The 20,685-nt window shown below is 44.4% G+C and overlaps 1 protein-coding gene across 6 annotated transcripts; it reads right to left on the bottom strand.

The window, feature by feature from the left end:
* Window positions 1–274: 274 nt before the first annotated feature.
* Window positions 275–18,770, bottom strand: RDH12 (retinol dehydrogenase 12). 6 transcript variants are annotated; one of them, XM_053928883.1, is made up of 10 exons: window positions 18,616–18,770; window positions 12,772–12,886; window positions 12,270–12,345; window positions 10,893–11,161; window positions 9,352–9,470; window positions 8,694–8,849; window positions 7,925–8,029; window positions 6,647–6,856; window positions 4,726–4,915; window positions 275–2,442 (listed from the first exon to the last, which is right to left on the bottom strand). In XM_053928883.1, the coding sequence occupies exons 4-10, from the start codon at window positions 10,958–10,960 to the stop codon at window positions 2,340–2,342; spliced, it is 951 nt and encodes a 316-aa protein (XP_053784858.1). In that variant the 5' UTR covers window positions 10,961–11,161; window positions 12,270–12,345; window positions 12,772–12,886; window positions 18,616–18,770; the 3' UTR covers window positions 275–2,339. The 6 variants fall into 6 exon arrangements, with proteins under 6 accessions (XP_053784858.1, XP_045057950.1, XP_053784859.1 ...); XM_045202015.2 differs by lacking the exon at window positions 12,772–12,886 and having other exon boundaries at window positions 18,557–18,770; XM_053928884.1 differs by lacking the exon at window positions 10,893–11,161.
* Between the last annotated feature and the right edge of the window lie 1,915 nt (window positions 18,771–20,685).

Here is a 20,685-nt window from a genome sequence, read left to right as displayed (position 1 = left end):
TGGCTTAAGCCGATTAACATAGCCCATCAGTTGGCCATAGTGATTTGTTTACAAGGGAGCCAGTAGTTATTCCAGCCAATGAGGCAGGAGGAGATTTGTGCCTCCACTTTTTTCAGGAGAACCGCTTCTCTTTCCCTGACTTGAACACACTAGCAGTAAAAAGACTTTTGTGAGATAACCAGGGAAACTTGAATTCCAAGTATTAAATGATACTCAGGAATTACTAATGTTGCTATAAGTTTCATGTTGATGTAAGAAATATCTGAGCCTGTAGAGAATTTTTATGAGTTTATTTGAGCCAAACTGACGAAGTATGATGGGAAACAAAATCTCAACAGGTTGAAAAATGCTCTAGAGAATGGCAATTTTATGGCTTATTTTATACATTAGAATCAAAGGAGGAGACATAAGGGGGTTACATGAAATCCATGGGTGGTGGCTTAAGGAGGCGGGAGGAAGCATGGATGAAAGGCAACGTGGAGAAACACACTTACATGGGTGGGTAGAGGTCAGTTAATAACGAGCAGCCACAGCACGCAGAAACGGGATGCAGGGAACAAGATAACAGACGGATTCTGTGGTCTTGTGCTCTGGTGCTGGTGGTTGTGCCTACGAGGAGTCTAGAACAGAAAATCACTCTGACACTTCAAAGATACGTCATCCTGGATGCATAAGAACAATGGGCAGAGCTCACGTGAGGTAAAGATTGACCCTTGCTAAGGAAGCTGTAGACCAGGGACATGACTACCTGCTGTGACCTACCCAGGTAGGGCTGTGTGATCAGGCCATTCTGTGTGGTTTCCTCTGATCACTGAGCTTGTCAGGCTGCATGTGGCCTCCCTGAACTTGTCGTGTTCTTATTTAGACACACACTAAAGTACTGATTGGTGAATGTGTGGTATCTGGATATCCTGCTGCACCCCCCAAAAAATGTCATGGGGGAAACACAGATGAAACAAGATTGACAAGATGTCAATGTTGAAGCTGGATGACAGGGCGCTTGGCGAAACTATTTGCTCTACTTTTGTCTATTTGAAAATTCCCATAATAAAAAGGGTTTTTTTTGAAAGTCTACTTGCTAAGGAAGAAAAGGACATTTTCGTCACCAGATGCCCTTTGGATGCTTTAGAACAAGAACCGATAACATGACATCTTCGGTTAATAGGCTGACAGGTTAGGAACATCTCTCTGCCTCTCCTTGGTGACCTTCAGCACTTGAGGCAAGAAGCAGGTCACCCGAGGCCACAGCACAGGAGAGCAGGGAGAGCAGCAAAGAGATTTCAGGTAGAGAGTCTATCAGGGCTTGGTTTTTCTGCATCCACGTGTCAAATTAAATGAAGTCCCACATTCCCTCTGGCCTTAGTCTACAGTGAAGCTCAGCCTTTGTGTGACCAAAGTCACTTCTATCACTTCTTAGATGATAAAATGTGAGCGCTGGAAGAAACTTGAGAAAATGCCCAACCAAAACATCTTATTTTACACCATCTCAATAATGCATTATGAGAAGTGATATTATAAAAAGGTTGTGGGTGGTGAGCAGGGTGAGATACTGCTCACTGAATGAGAAGGCTGGCTTCCTCACCTTGCCCCACCTCCCTCTTGCTACCCTGAGGAAACAAGAAAACCAGGAGATGTGTAGTCTGTTGCCTCTGCAAACTGAGGTAAAGGGGATGCTTTAGGAAAGGAATCCATCTGCATGGTTGAGCATGGGAAGGTCCAAACTTACGCGCTGTTACATATCAACGATGTTTCAATAAAGCTGGGGAAAAAATTAATTTTTAAAAAAGAAGTGGAAAAATAAACTGGGAATGTCCAGCTTCACACAGTGGCCCCAAGGTGCTCAGAGAAAGGAACTAAAGCTGGCCACGGCTGAGCTAAGGTTTTCCTGAGTTGGTCCAGACTCCAGAGTCGTGACTAGTGTTTCAGAGAAGAAAAGGATCAGTCAAGCGTTTGAGTCTATAGTCCCTAGAAATGCATAATGTCGATGCTCCTACGCCTCAGCTGAGCATGCTGGCTGGTGTTTCTGGTACTGACCCACAAAGAGCCAGGCTCTTCTTGCCATCCCTATGCTCACCCTGGCATCTGCACCCTGGCATCTGACACCCTGACCTCCTTCCCCACGAGGGCGGCCAGCTCTGCAAGTCCTGGAGCAAATGCTCTGTAGGTGTGAACATCCCCTGCGGTGAGCCAGCCCCATGAGAGGGTGGTGTACAAAGGTCTCCGGGAGGGTCAGGAGAATCGGAGGAGGACAGGGTTCACAGACAGTCCTTCAGGGTTGGCCTTCTCCTTGGTCCCCTTTCATTATGGCGCAGACAAGACTTGTGGCTCTTCTGCCAGCTCTACTTCCATTGGATTCCTAGAAGCTCACAGCTGACGTCCCACAGACGCTCAGCCGTCTTGTTGTTTCGGGCCCTTGGAGACACCCAGGTCCTCTTGCAGTCACTGGGGGGCAGAGAAAGAGTATAAACATCCAGGAGTGGAAATGGACCGTCCGGAAAAGCGTGTGGCCTCTTTCTCAGAATATGTTTCTAGATGTATAAAACATATCGGATGAAAAGAAACTGATTGTACTGAAATGCACTTTTTAGATATTGTAAAGAATCCGTGACATAGTAATACATGGGCTCCTTTATTAACAAGAGTCAGCACTGGGCCTAATAAACACCGGATTTCAAAGTAGTGGCGAGCAGAAATGACATTTTAAGAAATCTGCAGCAACTGAATGCGACGTGAAAATATTATACTCTTACTGGTGACAAAGTCACAGGTATCACTACCAATCCTGCAGTTCATTGCCGGCATTCACAGAAAATGCAGCACCGAGAAAGAAGAAAAGCCTGTGAGTTCCTGACTTTTCCTTGCACTCTTGTTTGCTTTGTTTGCACGAGTATGTAAATAGCTCTACAGCCTTTCGCTCTTTAATACAAAGCTGGGATTGTACTGTATCTATTTGGGGAGGAATATCTTTCTCTTGTTAAAAATATATATATTTTAATTGTACAAGTAATCAATAAATATATGATCTTTAAATTTCTTTAAATAATAAAGAAGTACATGGAGTAAAGAGTGACAATCCTCCTTCACATTCCCTCTGACTCTCCCTCAACGTCCTTCAGAGTAACCACTACTACGGCTTGCCGTGCATCCTTCCGGATGGGCTTAATTGTATTTACAATGATAATCATATAGTTCTGTATTGCAGTTGTTCCGACGATATTATATCACCAACATTTTCTCACTGAGTGTTATTTGGAAATATTTCATTTAGTGAGGATGATATTTTTTCACATATTTAGGGCAGTGATGTTAAATTTAGACTCTAGAGTAGCATTGTCTAATAGAAATATGATGTGAGCCACAGATTTTAAATTTTAAATTTTCTAGTAAAAAATTTTAAAGTATATTTTTAAAAGTAGCCCTGGCTGGTGTGGCCTAGTGGATTGAGTGCCGTCCTGTGAACCAAAGCATCACTGGTTCGATTCCCAGTCAGGGCACATGCCTGGGTTGCAGGCCAGGTCTCCAGTAGGGAGTACGTGAGAGGCAACCACACATTGATGTCTCTCTCTCTCCCTCTCTTTCTCCCTTCCTTCCCCTCTCTAAAAATAAATAAATAAAATCTTTTTTAAAGTATATTTTAAAAAGTAAAAAATAAATGGGTGGAATTAATTTTAGTAATATGTTTTATTTAACCCAATGTAGCCACATCATTTCAGCATGTAATCACCATAAAAATTATTAATTATTTTACATTTCTATTCTCATAATGCGGTGCCCATTTTACACATATAGCACATCTCACTTTGGACGAGCCACGTCTCAAGTGCTCAATAGCCACATACAGCAAGTGGCAACCATACTGAACAGCACGGCTCTAGAGCCAGACTACCTGGGTCTAAAACCCAGGTCTACCGCTATATGACCCTGAGCAAGTTAATTATTCTGTGCCTCAGTCTCTTCACCTATAAAATGGGGGTAATAATATCTACCTCATAGAGCCGTGATGATTATATGAATTAATACATGTAAGACACTTGGAAGAGTGCCCACCACTTTGTAAGAGCTCAAACAACATTAGCTATTGTTTATCCATTCCTCTAGTGTTGGACACCGAGGTTATTTCCTATGCTTCACTTATGAATGGTGCACCAATGAACAGCCTTGAACAAAGTGAGACAAGAAAGCAGACTGGGCAAGATCAAGTCACAGAAAAGGAAGTTTTAATCGCAGGCTTCCCTTTATTCCCAAACTGACTTTGTGATAAGACTCAACGCTGAGACGTCTATTTCTACATTCCAGCAGATAGCGCCGATCTTGGCAGCATGGGGGCAGTGGCCTTGCCCTGACGCTTTGTGCTAAGTAGTGTTAAAGAACACATGAAAAGTCAGCCGAAAGCTTCAACGAGGAGAAAAATGACCCAGAGAGCCTGCTAATGTCCTTTCCAAAGTACAATCAACAGAGACAGTCTTCTCTAACAGCTCTCAGAAAGCTACAAACCTTTCTCGGAAACTTCGCACACAGGTACACAATATTGACACCAAAGCAACTCTTGCCAAGTTTCTAATGTAAGTTCCCCGGGAAAAGTAACAGCACTTGGTTTGCAGACCCAGCTCAAATCAGGATTCTGCTATGAGGCGCAAACTCGGCCACCTGGGGTGCAAAGCCCAGGGAGCCCTGTGTCTCACCCGCCCACAGGCTGGGGAGAGAGCCTGAACTGACTCCACGCACCTGAAGTACTTGCCGCTCAGGGGCTCCAGGCCCTCGGCCAGGGCGCAGTGCAGGCTGGTCTGCGCCCCCTCCCGGGCCGACTTGACAAAGGGTGAGAAGAGCCGCCAGAGCAGGCACAACAGGAAGGAGTGCCGGACCAGCTCCGAGCGCACGATGCCTGGGTGCACTGCGTAGGTGGTGACCCCCGTGCCTAGGGCCAAGAGAGCACAGTTAGCCCAGGGACACACTCTGAGTCCCGAGAAACAGCTCACCCCCTGCCGCGAGATGCACAAGTGCGAAGAAGGGACTCGGGGAACAGAACCCCACTCCTAGCCAGGTACAATCTGACTAGTAATTAATCAATCTCTTCCAGAAAGATTTATAGTTTTCTCAGCCTTCTGTGCTCCAAAAGGAATGCTTGGTTGAAGGTCCTTCTATGTCAATGTCACCTTTCTCTGTGGCTTAAATATTAGTAATAGAAACGACAACATGTACTAGTTGCACTACTAATACTACTACTAGTAGCGGTAGTAGCATCAATTATTGACAGCGGTGTCTTGGGAATTTCTACAGGACGGGCTTAACTGGTTGAAGCAAACTGGCTGAGAGGAGGGAAGCTAGTGCGTGGAGCTGCATTTGCTGGGCAAGCGCACTTTAGGAGGTGCTGGTGGAGATGACAGGGATTAACACTCCCCAGGACGCCCCTAGTGCCTCTACTATGTTTAGTACTTACTATGTAAAGTGCCTACTATATGCTTTACGTGCATTATCTCGTTTGATTCTCAAAGGGGCTTGTGAGGTAGGTTGTATGAAGATGCCCAGGCACAGCTGAGGAGGCTCTCACAGAGAGGTTAAGTAAATTGCCCAAGGCCATTGCCTAGCAGGTTTCAGGGCCAAGGTCAGAACTCTGATCTAAGTAGCATGGACTCCAGAGCTAGATTGTCTGGATTTGAATCCTGGCTCAGTTAGGACACTTGCTTGGTCAAGTTTCTTAATCTCTCTCTCTCTCTCTTTGTAGGCCAGGGGAAAAACAGTAGCACCTGCCTCAGGAGCATTGTATAAATGAGTTAAGCCATGTATAGTACATGGCAAACACAAAACTCTCAATTATTGCTGTCATTATTATTATTACTTCTTTTAGTGATTACCCTCGTCTTCTACCTTCTGTGTTCTGATAGTGAACACCATTGTTCCCAAACTCTGGCTTGTTCAGTGTGGCAAATGGTCCCCATGGTTTGCGGATGTCAAAGGCAGCAGCTCAAGGAAAACTCCAGGAAATCACAGAATCATAGGATTAAGAGAGGCGTCACTTCATTTTAGAGTTAAGAAGGTAAAGTCAGGGAAGGTTAGAGGGACCGTACACAAACACACACACATATATTCACACATATATCCATATACACACGTGGCTAGTAGGTGGTAGAGCAAGAACTCAGACCCAGGGGCCTGACATCCAGCCCTGGCTCCCCGCAGTGGCACCTCTGTCCCTCACTTCACCGTGTGAGCCTCAGCAAATGGCGTGCAGAAGTAAGCACCCTGGATTTAAAGCAGAGTTCCCACACTCTGGCCCTGACTCCTTCACTTGCCGTGTAGACTTGGACTGAACACTTCTTTAGACCTCAGTTTGGACCCATGTAATAGTAATACCTGCTCTGCCTGTTGCAAGCAGTTGTTTGTGAAAAACAAAATGAGACAATAACTACAAGAGTTGACATACGTGTAAGGTAACTTTATAGGTTGCTAACCCTTATTCAATTTGAAGCTTCCCAAGGGCAAGAACTCTGTTTTTATTTTCTTTATAACCTCATTCTCCTTAGTACATAGAGCTACCACCATAATGTGCATGCTTGACGTCCTGACTTCAGAAATTTCTGTGAACCTCTAATCTGGACTGAAAGCCCTGCTTTTGCTATCCAAACCCTGGCCCTTTTTCCAGACTTACCTTGGAGCCTCTTGGCCAGCTCACGAGTGAAAAGCACATTGGCCAGCTTGCTGTGGCAATAAGCAAAACCCCGGCTGTAGCGCTTCTCACCCTGGAGGTCGTGGAAGCGAATTTTGCCAGCAACGTGGACCACCGATGACAGGTTCACCACCCGTGCAGGAGCAGACTCCTTCAGCCGCTCCAGGAGCAAGTGGGTGAGGAGGAAGTGGCCTGCAAGGAGAGCCAGCAGGGCAGACAGAAGAGTGGAGGGGCTGCCCACGCTCAGGGTGCGGGTGCTAACGCCAGGACTTCAGCATTAGTTCACTGTCTTCTGGGCATGAACAAATTTGTACGTAACTCAGTGCTCAGTAATGGTCAGGCAGTCTGAGTTAGTGGATTCCTTAAGGCGAGGACCAGAGCCAGACCAGCAGTAAGGCCATATAGACTTAATCTGTCCTTGTTCGAACCTCTGCCCTTGACCCAGTCGGGAGATATGCTACCTGCTGGATTCCAGCCCCACCATGGCTGTGATCACACAACTGGGGGTCCAGGCTTACCTGTGTACAGAGGGAAGAGTGGGATAGTTGGGGAAAGTAACATTTGTCTCGGATCAGACGATATGTTCCATGATCTCCTCCCTTAGAGCCATCACCTTGAACTCTGAACCCAGCTTCTCTCATACCTCAAGTCCTCAAGGTTTGCCTCCTCCATCAACCAACTCTTGGCTTTCTTAGCCCTCGGTTATAGATGTGACTCCCCCACCCCCAGCCAAACACAGATACCTGCAGCCCCATGCCTGGCCCTGCTTGGCAAGCCTCGTGCTACCACAGCTCCATCCAAGAATGGCATTTTTCTTCCTGGTGTCTCCAAAGTTTGGGATTTCTATTTTTTTTCTTTTTCTTTTACTCTTTTACTGAATTTATTGGGGTGACACTGGTTGATACAATTTTGTAGGATTCAGGTTCAAATTCTATGATACATCATCTGTACACTGTATTGTATGTTCACCACCCCAAGTCAAGTCTCCTTCCATCACCATTTATCCCCCTTAAACCCTCTTGTACCGCTCTCCCCTACTCCCTTTTCCCTCTGGTAACTTCTTAATGGGATGGATAGAAGGATCTCACTTTTTTGGACTACTCAGGAGAGGGGCAGTGAACAAAAAACCAGTATGTCCAATCTGGAACCCTGGCCTCTAACAGGACTACTGGCGATTCTCAGTACTGGTATAAGGTCCTCTATACCTACAGAGAGCAAGGTGGGGTCAGCCTCGCTGCCCAGCCACTCAAAGATACTTACCCAGGTGGTTGACTCCCAGGTGGGTTTCAAAGCCATCAGCTGTCTTGGAATATGGACACATCATCACTCCTGCGTTGTTGATCAAAATATGGAGCTGCTTTTCCTCTATAACACAACCAGGGAGAGATCCTGCAGTTTGCAAGGAGTCTGCTAACCGTCTCTCACAGACCTGAGTATTTACATCTTGCCTTTGGACCTAGCTTTAGTTACCGCTGTCTTCCTGGACACCGTTCATTCATTCATCCTTTCTTTCAGCAAATAAGTCCTGAGTACTGACTCTGGGCCAGGCCCACACTGCTGGGCACTGGGCATACAGTGTAAAACAAGACAGATATTGCTCCTCTTCTACATGGATTTCATAGTCATTGGTAAAAGCTGTCTATTTTTCAAGATACAGAAAAATTTTGGCAGCATCACAACCCCATTTGGTGCCTGTGGCCATGAAAGTTGCTTCTCAGGATAAAGAAGAGAGTGGCATCAGGGCAACACCTTGATGCCAAGGTACAAGCCCAGACTGGGAGTTGATAACTTCAACATTCCCACTGCGGAGGAACAGAGATGATAAAGATCCTGCCCAGCTTATCCACCTGCCATCCCTTTGCCACTTTCCTGCCTGGCTGGTTCATGTGGCAGAACCTGTCTGGTGGAAGCCACAAGAGTTCTCATGTAAGGCACCCTAAAGCATCTCTGATGTAAGAGATGCTTTAGGGTGGAACAATCCCTCCCACACCCAGCTGCTTGCTTTTCTAGCTACCGACTAGGGCTTTACCTGCCAGAAAGCCCTCAGCAAAGGCTCGGATGGATTTGGTATCCGATAGGTCCAGTTTCCGCACCAGAACCTGGGAGTTCTTTGTATCAGCTCGGATTTCACTGGCAGCAGACTCCCCCTTCAGTACATCTCGGCAGGCAATGTATACTCGGGCTCCTGGGGCCACAAAAAGAAAAAAAAAACAAAACAAGAGGGCAATGGGTTCATGCCCTAGGCTGAAAAAGAGTTTAGTAAGTGAGCTTGGGACTGGTAGACAGAGCATCCGCTAGCCCTCCCTAAGCAGAGGGTAGCTATATTGCCACTTCGGGATCCTCACTGCGGTACTGCTCATTCTTCTGTCTATCAGCTCAACTTCAGGCTGGGAGCCCTGGTGTTTACACTCAGATATTTAATGTTGCTTAGCATCTCCTTTTAGAGTAACAGACTTGACCAATACTATACACAGACATCACTGCTTTTCTTACTTTGTATAATAGGAAGGGAGCAGGGAGGGAGGAAGGTTTAAGGCCACACAGTAAGCTGGTGTCACAGTTGGACTTGAATCCTAGGTTCCTTGAATTCCTGGCCAGAGCCTCCAAGCCCAGGAAAAAAGACAAGGAAATGTGGGCAGAGCCCGGGGAGAAGGGCTGCCCGTGGGCACAGAAGTGGAAGAACTTGCCTCTGCGAGCGAGCTCTCTGGCCGTCTCCTTGCCGATGCCTGTGTTGGCGCCGGTGATCACCACCACCTTCCCCGGAAGCTGCACGTTTGTTTTACAAACCCCACCAGCAAAGAACTTCCTACGGGCAAGAGAAACAAAAGCATTCATGCACCATCCTCCCCAATCCCAGACTGAGAAACATAAAATTCACCTGGCTTCAGAGAAGAATTTCTTTCCATTGTCGTCAGGAGACCTAAAGAAGCTGACCTTCAGGGGACACTTTCCCAGTGGGCAGGGGGTCTCCGGCTCGTCAGCTAAGGTTGGAAGGTCATATGTCCAAGAGCTACAAATGGTCATCTGGGCAAACAGAGTAAATGCTCTTGAGCCGGGGCCAAGGGAGACCTTCCTTATTAGATAACAAAGATAACAAAACTCTTTTCTCTAGAGGTTCCCAGAGGCCAGCTTCCTCCTCTAACCTACATTTTTTTTTTTTTAATGTGCAAAGAGCATTAGTGGAATCAGTAGTCCTGAGGGCTAGGTTTTCAAAAAGCACCAACAGTAAATAACTGATGAATGAAGGGGTCCCACAGACAGATGTGGCTCTGGGGCTCCCTCTCCAGTTTTAGAAAGCCAGCCTCTTCAGAGATTTTTTGCCATCCTCCTAGAGCCTCCATTCTAGCCATCAGCGCAGAGAGAAAACCTCCTTTTTCAGACCTTTGTGCGGAGAGCGTCTGTTTACATAGCGTTTACTTGAGAGGTCCCAAAAACAGGATGGGAGGGGACACATGATTTCTGAGCTTTATTTGCCAGGCCCTTTCCATAGGGAATTTATTTAAATTCTCTCAACCTCTCTCTTACTATCCCTATATTACAGTGGAGAAAACTGAGGCTCAGAGAAGTTCAAATCACTGGTTAATGGTAGCAAAATTGAAACGTGAGCCCAGGTTTCAATGCCAGGTCCTAGAGCAACACCCCGTCCCTGATAGGTCCATTCAGCCTTTGTTATCATCAGCAGTTTAAAAATTCTCTACTCAGAACACACATTTCTTTGGCACCTCCAGAAACCCCACATCAAAAGAGCCACCCCAAAACCTTCATTAGTTGAGGGAAGAGAGTTTGTTTCCTTCCCCAAATGCCTGGCACTTAACAATGAGTCCCTCAGCAATGACCACCCATGGTAACCCAGCAGGGATACCTGAACTAGAAACAATGAAGAAAGGAAGAAAGGAGGACCTTCCGAGGAACCCCAGGGAACAGAGTGAAAGAGCAAGGACTTCTACATAAGGTGTCTGTCAAGCTACTTAATAGTCATCTGGACGGCCCTCCACTAGCATCAGAATTCAAATCAGCCCCTCCACTCCCAGCCCCAGGTGCTCCTTTCTTGTTCTCCTTCACGGTGCCCATGATTACCTCCTTCCTTTCAGCTTTTTTTGCCCTCTCTCTCCCATGACCTCTATCCCTTTCTCTTCTTTCAGCAGCTGAGAATTCATCTCCTTAGAAATTCCATGGCTCTCAATTTAAGACTTTGTAAAATTACTGAACTTACTGAATTAAAACAAACCTGATGGATGGAGCTATCATGTACAGGAAGGAAAAGAAGGAGGTGAGCAGTCCCAAGAAAACCATCATCGTTTCAACTTCTTCAGTTGCTGCTCCTTTAGCAAAAACAACTTCAGCTCTAACTCTGGCTCGGGCTCCTGGCTGCTTCTTGCTTCTTCTCCCTCTTCTAGCTCTTCCTGAGCTCTCAGCAACAGCCTGGCTCTAAGCATAGCCCAGAATCCTATTTAAATCCGAGAGCTGTCAGAGCACAGCCTGCTGGGAGATGTAGTCCTGGGGGAGGACAACAGAGGAAGGAGTAAAACCTCACACTGACCAGCAAAGAGAATAAGGGAAAATGGAGCAATTGTTCCTAACTTTCCCACCCTCGATTATTTCTTTTATTTAGGAAATGTGTTCTCTCCAACCACCCCCACCTCTACTCCTGCAAGATGGAACATTTTTAGCTTTAGCAACAGACACCATGATACTTGAAATACAAATGTGATCAAAATGGAAAGACAAGGAAGAAACCCCCAGAAAAATGGTGAGAGAAGCCAGGACAGTGGTTTCCGCTGATGGGGAAGGGATAGAGATCAAGAAGATACGTGCTGGGAACTCTGGTGAGTGCTGAGTCATACACTGATTTGTGCACTTTTCTGAGTTTTATGTGATACTTCAATGAAGTTAACACACCCGTGTAAATGCCAAGGAAAAGTACAGTGTTTCAGTGCTTGGACTTCAGTGCTGGTTCAAATCCCAACTGATCTACTTAACAAGCTCCATGACCTTGGGCAAACTACTAAGCCTCTGTGTTAACTCAGTTTCCTCACTTGTACAAAGAGCATGACAAAAAGTACATACCTACCTGTTTTAAGTATTAAATGGGTAATGAAATGGGTAGATAATTTGAGACAGAGACTAGCACATATAAAACACCTGTAAGAATTGGGAACTGTACTTGAATAACAATAAAATTAGAGAAGAAAAAAAAAAGGAATTGGCTGTCATAATTAGCTGTATTTATTCCTGCCTCCCTTGCTATCCCACTTGCTTTACCCAAGGGTTTGGTGTAGAAAAGGGGGAGATAATGAATGAAGGTGATGTTTCAATTGAATGCTATTAAAGAAGAGAGGAAACACAAGGGGACAAGCTAGCAGGAAGTCTCACAACCCTCTGGAGATGGAAAGTAGTGTTTACAGTGCTTGCCCACCTGGCATTCCTCTCCTAGACAGGACAATGGGCAAGGAATTAAGACAGGACCCCAGTGACCATTCCCCAGTTCTGCCCCTTCCTGTGAAGCTAGCAGAAGTTCCAGGAAGACGTGTATGATGACTCCTGTGGCATGCAAGTATTCACTCTCTGTCTTGTCAATCCATCCACCCATTTAATCTATACTTACTGCATACTTCTTGGTGCCAGGCATTGTGCCAAGTACTTCAAATACACGATTCCTGCTCCCTTGGAATCCCATGGATCTGATAAATAGAACAAGGAGCAATCAGTAATTTACAGACAGAATCTCTCTGGATTCCCAGGGCCTCTCCTATCTTTTCCCCCTTCTCTTTCTCTGGCTCCAGTTCCCTGCAGAGACCTACAATGTCAGTTGCACAGACCTCAAAGTCCCAGAAGCTGCTGACATCTTGTGGCTGGAGCCTCCTAGAAGTTGATGTCCACTGGGCCAACACGGTCCTGCTGATTGGACAGAGTCCTTTTCTGCCTACCACCTGGAGACACTGACCCTACCACACCTTATAGATTATGTGTAAAGACAAGATATGCCGGTGCTTTATGCTTCGAGTCCTCCCTATCCCATGTAATCGGGGCTGCAGTCAACCATTGGGACAGAAACAATGCTGTATCATGCAAGGGACAGTATATCTAATAACCTCAAATAAGGGTACCTTTGTACTAATGTCTTCTGGGCTCCCCCAAGATACCCTGCATTTGTAGAGATGATGCTCAATTTATCTCGAGTTTGTCTACAAGGCAAAGAACCCCAACAAACAGGATGCAGTGCTCTACAGCAACATAGAGAAGATATTAGAAGGCATATAAGACATCTAGATTGTGGAAATACACAAATAGTTTGTTAAAAAAAACAACCATCAGGTGATTGATTATTCTTACCAAATATTAAATTATATTACAAAGCCATAATAACTTAAATGGTGTGGTATGGACAGATGAATAGTCAGGCAAATCAATAGAACAGAATGGAAAACCAAGAAATAAACTGCAATGCATATGGAGATTTAGATGTGATTAAAAATGCCATTTCAAATCAGTGCTGGGGGAAGATGAATTAGTTAATAAAGTATTATAATACCTGGCTATCCAGCAGGGGAAAAGTGCACTTGATTCTTACTTACTCTTTACACCAAAATTTCAAATAGTGCAAAGATATAAATATGAAAAAATAAAACCACTTAATTAAGACCTATTGGACAAATTTTAAAATAATTTAGAGTGGTAAGACCTTTCTAATAAGATAGAAAACCCAGAAATTGAAAAAAGAAAATACAAACTAAAATCTTCATGAAAACAACCCTCCATACACAAGGCAAAATGAAAGAGAAAGTGGAATGGGGTGAAGAATACTCACAACATGTATTGTAGACAAGAGTTATTTAGTATATAAAGGACTGTTACAAATCACTACGAAAAGAATAAACAACCCAATTTTCTGTAAATTGAAATAACAGCTTACAGAAAAAGAAATATAAGTGGCTCTTCAACCTAACTCAGAATAAGAGGGATGCAAAGTAAAATCACTTATCAGATCAGCAAAGATCAAAAAGGCTATCAAAAATGATGGATTTCAAAAGAATCCATTGACAAGGGTGTGCAGAAACAGTGATGCACTGCTAGTGGGAGAGCTGACTGCACAGGCTTGAGAGAGAAGTGTGGCGACATCTGACTAATCAATGCACGTCCTCCTTGACCTGAACATTCCACTTCCAAGGTTGGCACTGCACCATTGTGTGTAATAGCAAAACTCTGGAACCCTTCCAAATGCCCAGCAATTCTACAGCCATCAAATGACTTCTATGTAGCTGTGAAAAATAGTACTCTTTAAACATACTGATGTGGAAAAATCTTTGAGACATATCAGGGGTGTCAAACTCATTTTCATGGGGGGCCACATCAGCCTTACGGTTGCCTTCAAAGGGCCGAATGTAATTTTGGGACTGTGTAAATGTAACTACTCCTTAACTAGGGGCAAGGGGCTCGGTGCTGCCGCCGGGTAGAAACAAGGTGCTGGGCCGGATAAAACAAGATGGAGGGCCGGATTCGGCCTGTGGGCCTTGTGTTTGCCACCTGTGTATCAGGTGAAAAAGCAAAAAGCAGAACAGAGTTTATAATATGCTACCATTTGCTTAAAAAATAGAGGGAATAGATGGACATATTTGTATAATAAGATAACAAGGAACAAGGTAACAAGAAAGGGATAACAATGGTTGCTTCTAGAAGAATGGAGACAGGAGTAGGAGGCTTTTCACTGAATGTACCCTTTGGTCCTTGTGAATTCATAACCTATGGCTTATTGAAAATTAAAGTGTTTAGCAAAAAGAACCAGATAACTCTGAAACAACCTGTTCATTTTTTAAATTTTTAAAAAAGATTTTATTTATTTATTTTTAGAGAGAGGGGAAGGGAGAGAGAAAGAGAGGGAGAGAAACATCAATGTGTGGTTGCCTCTCACACACCCCCCACTGGGGACCTGGCCTACAACCCAGGCATGTGCCCTGACTGGGAATCAAACCAGGGATCCTTTGGTTCACAGGCCAGCACTCAATCCACTGAGCCACACCAGCCATGGCTGATTTTTGTTAAATTAATCATTGTGATATCACAAAACAAGGGGATTTCTTAAATCCATATTGAGACATTCTTAAATATGTGTTGCAGAATAAGCAAAGCCATTATTACGACCTACTTCATCACTGTAAATGACATCAAAGGGATCGCAGACCGATCTGAGGCCTGATTTTTCAGGGATGTTCAGCCTGAGATAGAATAGGTATATGCAATAGAGCAAAAGAAATGAAAACACCAGAGGAGCCAGTGCAGGAACGGACCTGAGGTCACCAATGAAGAAGCGCTCACCTATCACTTACAGCAGAATAGGGAAGCGCTCTTCATAGGTCAGAAGGTAACATCACCTTTGGAGGCGAGGGCGTGCTGTAAAGCTGGAAAGCTGCTCCATGCTTTGACCTTTGGTCTGAATTCCAGTGGGGTCATAATCCACTGGCCACCTGGTCATCCCTGACCTGGTTACTCCAGAAAGTTGCCTCTTACAAATTAGAGCAGGAGAAGAACTATAAACCTCTCCTTTTCTCCCTCGCCTCCCCTCCCCTCTGCTGCTCTTAAAATAACACATTTCTGTGAATTCCTGGGGCTTACACTGTCTGTATAGTAGACTTCCCAAAAAGGTTTAGGAAGATGAAGAGGGTTTACAGTTTAGCAACATAAATGGCAATATTAAACTTTAAATAGTACTGTTCTTGAAGTACTTTAGTCACCCTGTCACTGAACATTTTTCACTAGTCACTTTTATTCATAAACTCTAGGGCCTGGCATTTTTCTTAACTCTCTTTTTTTTAGCTTTAATGAGGTCTAATTGACAAATGAAATTGTAAGATATTTACAATGTGCGACAGATGAAGACTAGATTTGGGGTGTCAGCACACAATGCAGAACTGTGCACCTGAGACCGGTACGATTTTGTTAACCAGTGTCACCCCAGTGAATTTAATAAAAAGGGAAAAAATAAAGTGTACAACATGATGCTTTGTTAACTCTGTTCTTAAAAGTCTTCTATCCTTTCTGGTTGTTCACCCGAACTCTACAAATTCCTTTATTTTTCTCATGTGAGGCAATTTACCTATCTCTAAATTTAGCGATGTCCAACTATCAAACTGTCTCATCTCCTCCTTCCTTCCTGAAGCTGCTATAAGCATATTTTCCCAAACTAAGACAGCTTTTAACTCTAAAAGAAACTGTTTTCCAGCCTTTAAATGGCTTCTCACCCAATTTCTTACAGAGAGTAAATAGCAATAAAACAAAATTTGTACCACTTTGTAACAGGCTTCCTGCATTCAAAATCCTGACTTTACTTCATTCAACAATAAAATGATAAGTAACCTGCCCTGGCTGGTGTGGCTCAGTGGATGGAGTGCTGGCCTGTGAACCAAAAGGTTGCCGGTTTGATTCCCAGTCAGGGCATATGCCTGAGTTGTGGGCCAGGTCCCCAGTTGGGGGCATGTGGGAGAAAACCTATGGATGTTTCTCTCTTATACTGATATTTCTCTCCCTCCCGCCCCCTCTCTCTTAAAATAAATAAATAAATAAATTTTTTAAACGAAAAACAACCCAATAAAAAATGGGCAAAAGATCAGAATAGACATCTCCAGGGAAACGTTTCCAAAAAAAAAAATGACTTACAAGTACACAAAAAGATGCTCAGCTTCATCACCCATCAAGGAAATGCAAATAAAAACTATAGTGAGCCCTGGCAGGTGTGGCTGGGATTGATCACTGGCCTGTGAACTGAAAAGTTGCTGGTTCGATTCCCCATCAGGGCACATGCCTGGGTTGCCAGCATGCAAGAGGCAATCAATTGATGTTTTTCTCCCTCTCTTTCTCCCTCCTTTCCCCACTCTCTAAAAACAAGTAAATAAAATCTTTAAAAAACAAAACACGATGAGATAGCCCTCCCTCCCACTGGGATGACTTAAATCTACTGGCAGATTTAAGTGTTGACAAGGATGTAGAGAAACCAGAACCCCACACACTGCTGGTGGGAATGTCAAGTAGAATAGCTTCTTTGGAAAACAGTCTGATAATTCCTCAAACAATTAACATGACCTAACAATTTCATTCCTAGATACATCTTCTAAATAAATGAAAACACATACCCACACAGAGACCTGTACACATATGTTTATAATGACTTCATTATCTTTACAGATGAGCCAGCAACTCCCCGGACCTTCAAGCCCTTGACCTCCTCGTCTCCGGGAACTTTCTCCTCCACCTCATCCCTGCCCCTCAGTCTGTCAGCAGGTGGAACCACCTACCTCTAAAGTCCTACATGCAGACCCCCCACCCTCCTGCTCACCTAGCTCTCTCCGGGCATGAATCCCAATGCAGCAGTTATTTAACCCCAGGGGGACCTCCAGACAATTTATAAGTCCCTCCTGCCGTCACTTCCTTGAATTATCCAACTGAGAGTTCATACTCATCATTTCAGTCATTTTCTTGCCAATATCCTCAGCCCCCTGGCCCTCTTGTCTTTCTGCCCCAAGAGCCTGAGAAGCCCCAACTCTGGATGAACCCATCTGTCTTTTTGGTGCAGCTGGCTGATAAGAACTGCTAAAGAAAAAACCACATCACGTTTCATGTTGATGCCATTACAAATGCAGGGTGGGGTAAAAGTAGGTTTACCATTGTGAGTACGCAAAACACAGAGTTTATTCTTGTATTATTATTGATTAATTACTGCATTATTTTCAAATGAGCAACTGTAAGCTTACTTTTGCCTCACCCTGTACATAGCCACCAAAATCACTTCAATAAAACTGTCAATATTTTTTTATTTCCTTAACCTCCACAGTAATTACTTCAAACATTTGCTACCCTTCTTAAACTTTTTGCTTACTCCCCTCAATTTCAGCATGTTTTCTGGCTTCTTCATACACACACACACACACACACACACACACACAAATAGGGACCATCAGAAGGGAAACTCTTCAATATCCTGGTACCAAGTTTATATGTCTATTTGAATGTAAACTCATCATATCTTCCTGTTTCTCTTAAGATGAATTTCTCTCTAGCCCACCCTCTTCTGCTTTCTCCGGGACCTTACTCTATCACTCATCTCCTATCTCCCCTTTATCCTCAACTTTTCCCTCTTTAAAAATGCTCCTACTGTCCCACCTCCCACTCCTGATACTAACCTCTTCTCTCCTTTCCAGCTTGAAAGAGTTGGCTACACTTTCTTACTTTCTACTCACTCCTCAGCCTGGCCCAGTCAGGTTCCCACCCACCATTTCTCTGAAGCTGTTTTCCACAATGTCACCAGCGGCTTATACGATGCTAAATCTAGTGGACACATTTCAGTTCTTATGTTTCTTGACTTCTCAGTAGCATGGCACACCTAATCAGTTCCTATTCCTCCACTTTTAACTGCTGTAGTGAGGTGTAAATGACATGCAACTCTCTGCACATGTTAAAAGTATACAATTTGAATTGAGAGAACCAAGATGGCGGCGTAGGTAGACACACTGCGCCTCCTCGCACAACCAGAACTGACAGAAAATCGAACGGCAAGGAAGTCCGACACCAAGGAGATAAAAAAGAAACATACAGCCAGACCGGTAGGAGGGGTGGAGATGGGCACCGGGGCGGAGAGGACTCGCGTGGCCGTGGCGGGACCGAGACTGGCGGAGTGTGGGACGAAAGGGGCAGGCAGTCTGACCACTAGCAGGCCCTGCAGCCCCACATTTGCACAGATAAACCCAGAGGGCCGGACTCAGAGTGGCGGAGAACGGAGCAGGCAGAGCGGAGGGTAGCACCCCGCAGCCCCACATTCAAGCACAGATAAACCAGGACCAACTGCGGGGAGCGAAGCAGACCGCGTAACCCAGGGCTCCAGCGCAGGGAAATAAAGCCTCAAACCTCTGATTGAAAACACCCGTGAGGGTTGGAGAGGCAGCAGGAGAGACTCCCAGACTCACAGGAGAGGTTGTTGGAGAGACCCACAGGGGCCTGGAGTGTGCACAAGCCCCACTCAGGAACCAGCACCAGAGGGGCCCAATTTGATTGTGGGTAGCGGAGGAAGTGACTGAAATCCGGTGGAGAGCGGAGCAGGCGCCATTGCTCCCTCTTGGCCCCTCCCCCACATACAGCGTCACAGCCCAGCGTCACAGCGCAGCAACCAGCATTACCCAGCCCCGGGGAACACCTAAGGCTCCGCCCCTTAAAGTAACAGACTCGCAAGACAAAAAAAAAAAAAAAAAAAAAAAAAAAAAAAAGGCCCAAATGACAGAACACTTCAAAGCTCCAGAAAAAATACAACTAAGCGAGGAAGAGATAGCCAACCTATTGGATGCACAGTTCAAAACACTGGTTTTCAAGATGCTCACAGAATTGGTTGAAGCTGTTCAAAAACCAGATGAAAAAATGAAGCCTATGCTAAGAGAAACAAAGGAAAATGTACAGGGAACCAATAGTGATGCGAAGGAAACTGGGACTCAAATCAACGGTGTGGACCAGAAGGAAGAAAGAAACATCCAACCAGAACACAATGAAGAAACAAGAACTTGGAAAAATGAGGAGAGGCTTAGGAACCTCCAGGACATCTTGAAACGTTCCAAAATCCGAATTATAGGGGTGCCAGAAGGAGAAGAGGAAGAACAAAAAATTGAAAACTTATTTGAACAAATAATGAAGGAGAACTTCCCTCATCTGGCAAAGGACATAGACTTCCAGGAAGTCCAGGAAGCTCAGAGTCCCAAAGAGGCTGGACCCAAGGAGGAACACACCAAGGCACATCATAATTATATTACCCAAGATTAAAAATAAGGAGAGAATCTTAGAAGCAGCAAGAGATAAGGACACAGTTACCTACAAAGGGGTTCCCATAAGACTGTCAGCTGATTTCTCAAGAGACCTTACAGGCAAGAAGGGGCTGGAAAGAAGTATTCCAAGTCATGAAAGGCAAGGGCCTACATCCAAGATTCTTGTATCCAGCAAAGCTATCATTTAGAATGGAAGGGAAGATAAAGTGCTTCTCAGATAAGATCAAGTTAAAGGAGTTCATCATCACCAAGCCATTATTATATGAAATGTTAAAGGGACTTATCTAAGAAAAAGAAGATAAAAAATATGAACAGTAAAAATGACAGCAAACTCACAGTTATTAACAACCACACCTAAAACAAAAACAAAAGAAAACTAAGCAAACAACTAGAACAGAAACAGAACCACAGAAATGGAGATCACATGGAGGGTTATCAATAGGGGTTTGGGAGGGGGAGAGAGGGGGGAAAGGTACAGAGAATAAATAGCATAAATGATAGGTGGAAAATAGACAGGGGGAGGGTAAGAATAGTGTAGGAAATGTAGAAGCCAAAGAACTTATAAGTATGACCCATGGATATGAACTATAGGGGGGGAATGTGGGAGGGAGGAGGTGGGCAGGATGGAGTTGAGTGAAGGGGCGGAAATGGGACAACTGTAATAGCATAATCAATAAATATATCAAAAAAAAGTATACAATTTGATAGGTCTTGTCATTTGTACACACTCATGAAACTATCACCACAGTCAGGATGGATACACATCCAGCACCCCCGAAAGTTTTGTCGTTTTTTTTGGTAAAACCCTCCCATCCCTCCTTACCACCTCCCATCCCTGGGAAGCCAGTGGTGTGCCTTCTCTCTACCATCTACAGTTGGCATTTTCTAGAATTGTATATGATTGGAATCATAAAGTATGCACTCTTTTTTTTGGTCTGGCTTCTTTCACTCAACATAACTACTTGGAGACTCATTCAGGCCCACGAGTGCATCAAAACTCTATTCCTTCTTCCTGATGAGTAGTATTTCATCGTGTGGCTATATCACAGTTTGTTTATCCATTTACCTATTGATGAACATGTTGATTGGTTCCTGTCTTTTATCATAACAAATGAAGCTTCTATGATCATTCATGTACAAGTCTTCATATAAATAACTTTTATTCCTTTTGGAAAGTTCCTAGGAGTCACAATAATAGTTGTATGATGAATATATATAAATTTTGAG

The sequence above is a fragment of the Desmodus rotundus genome, chromosome 7, assembly GCF_022682495.2.
Source record: "Desmodus rotundus isolate HL8 chromosome 7, HLdesRot8A.1, whole genome shotgun sequence".
Taxonomy (NCBI): domain Eukaryota; kingdom Metazoa; phylum Chordata; class Mammalia; order Chiroptera; family Phyllostomidae; genus Desmodus; species Desmodus rotundus.
Note: the sequence above shows the minus strand (reverse complement) of the source record. Positions and strands in the feature narration are given on the sequence as shown.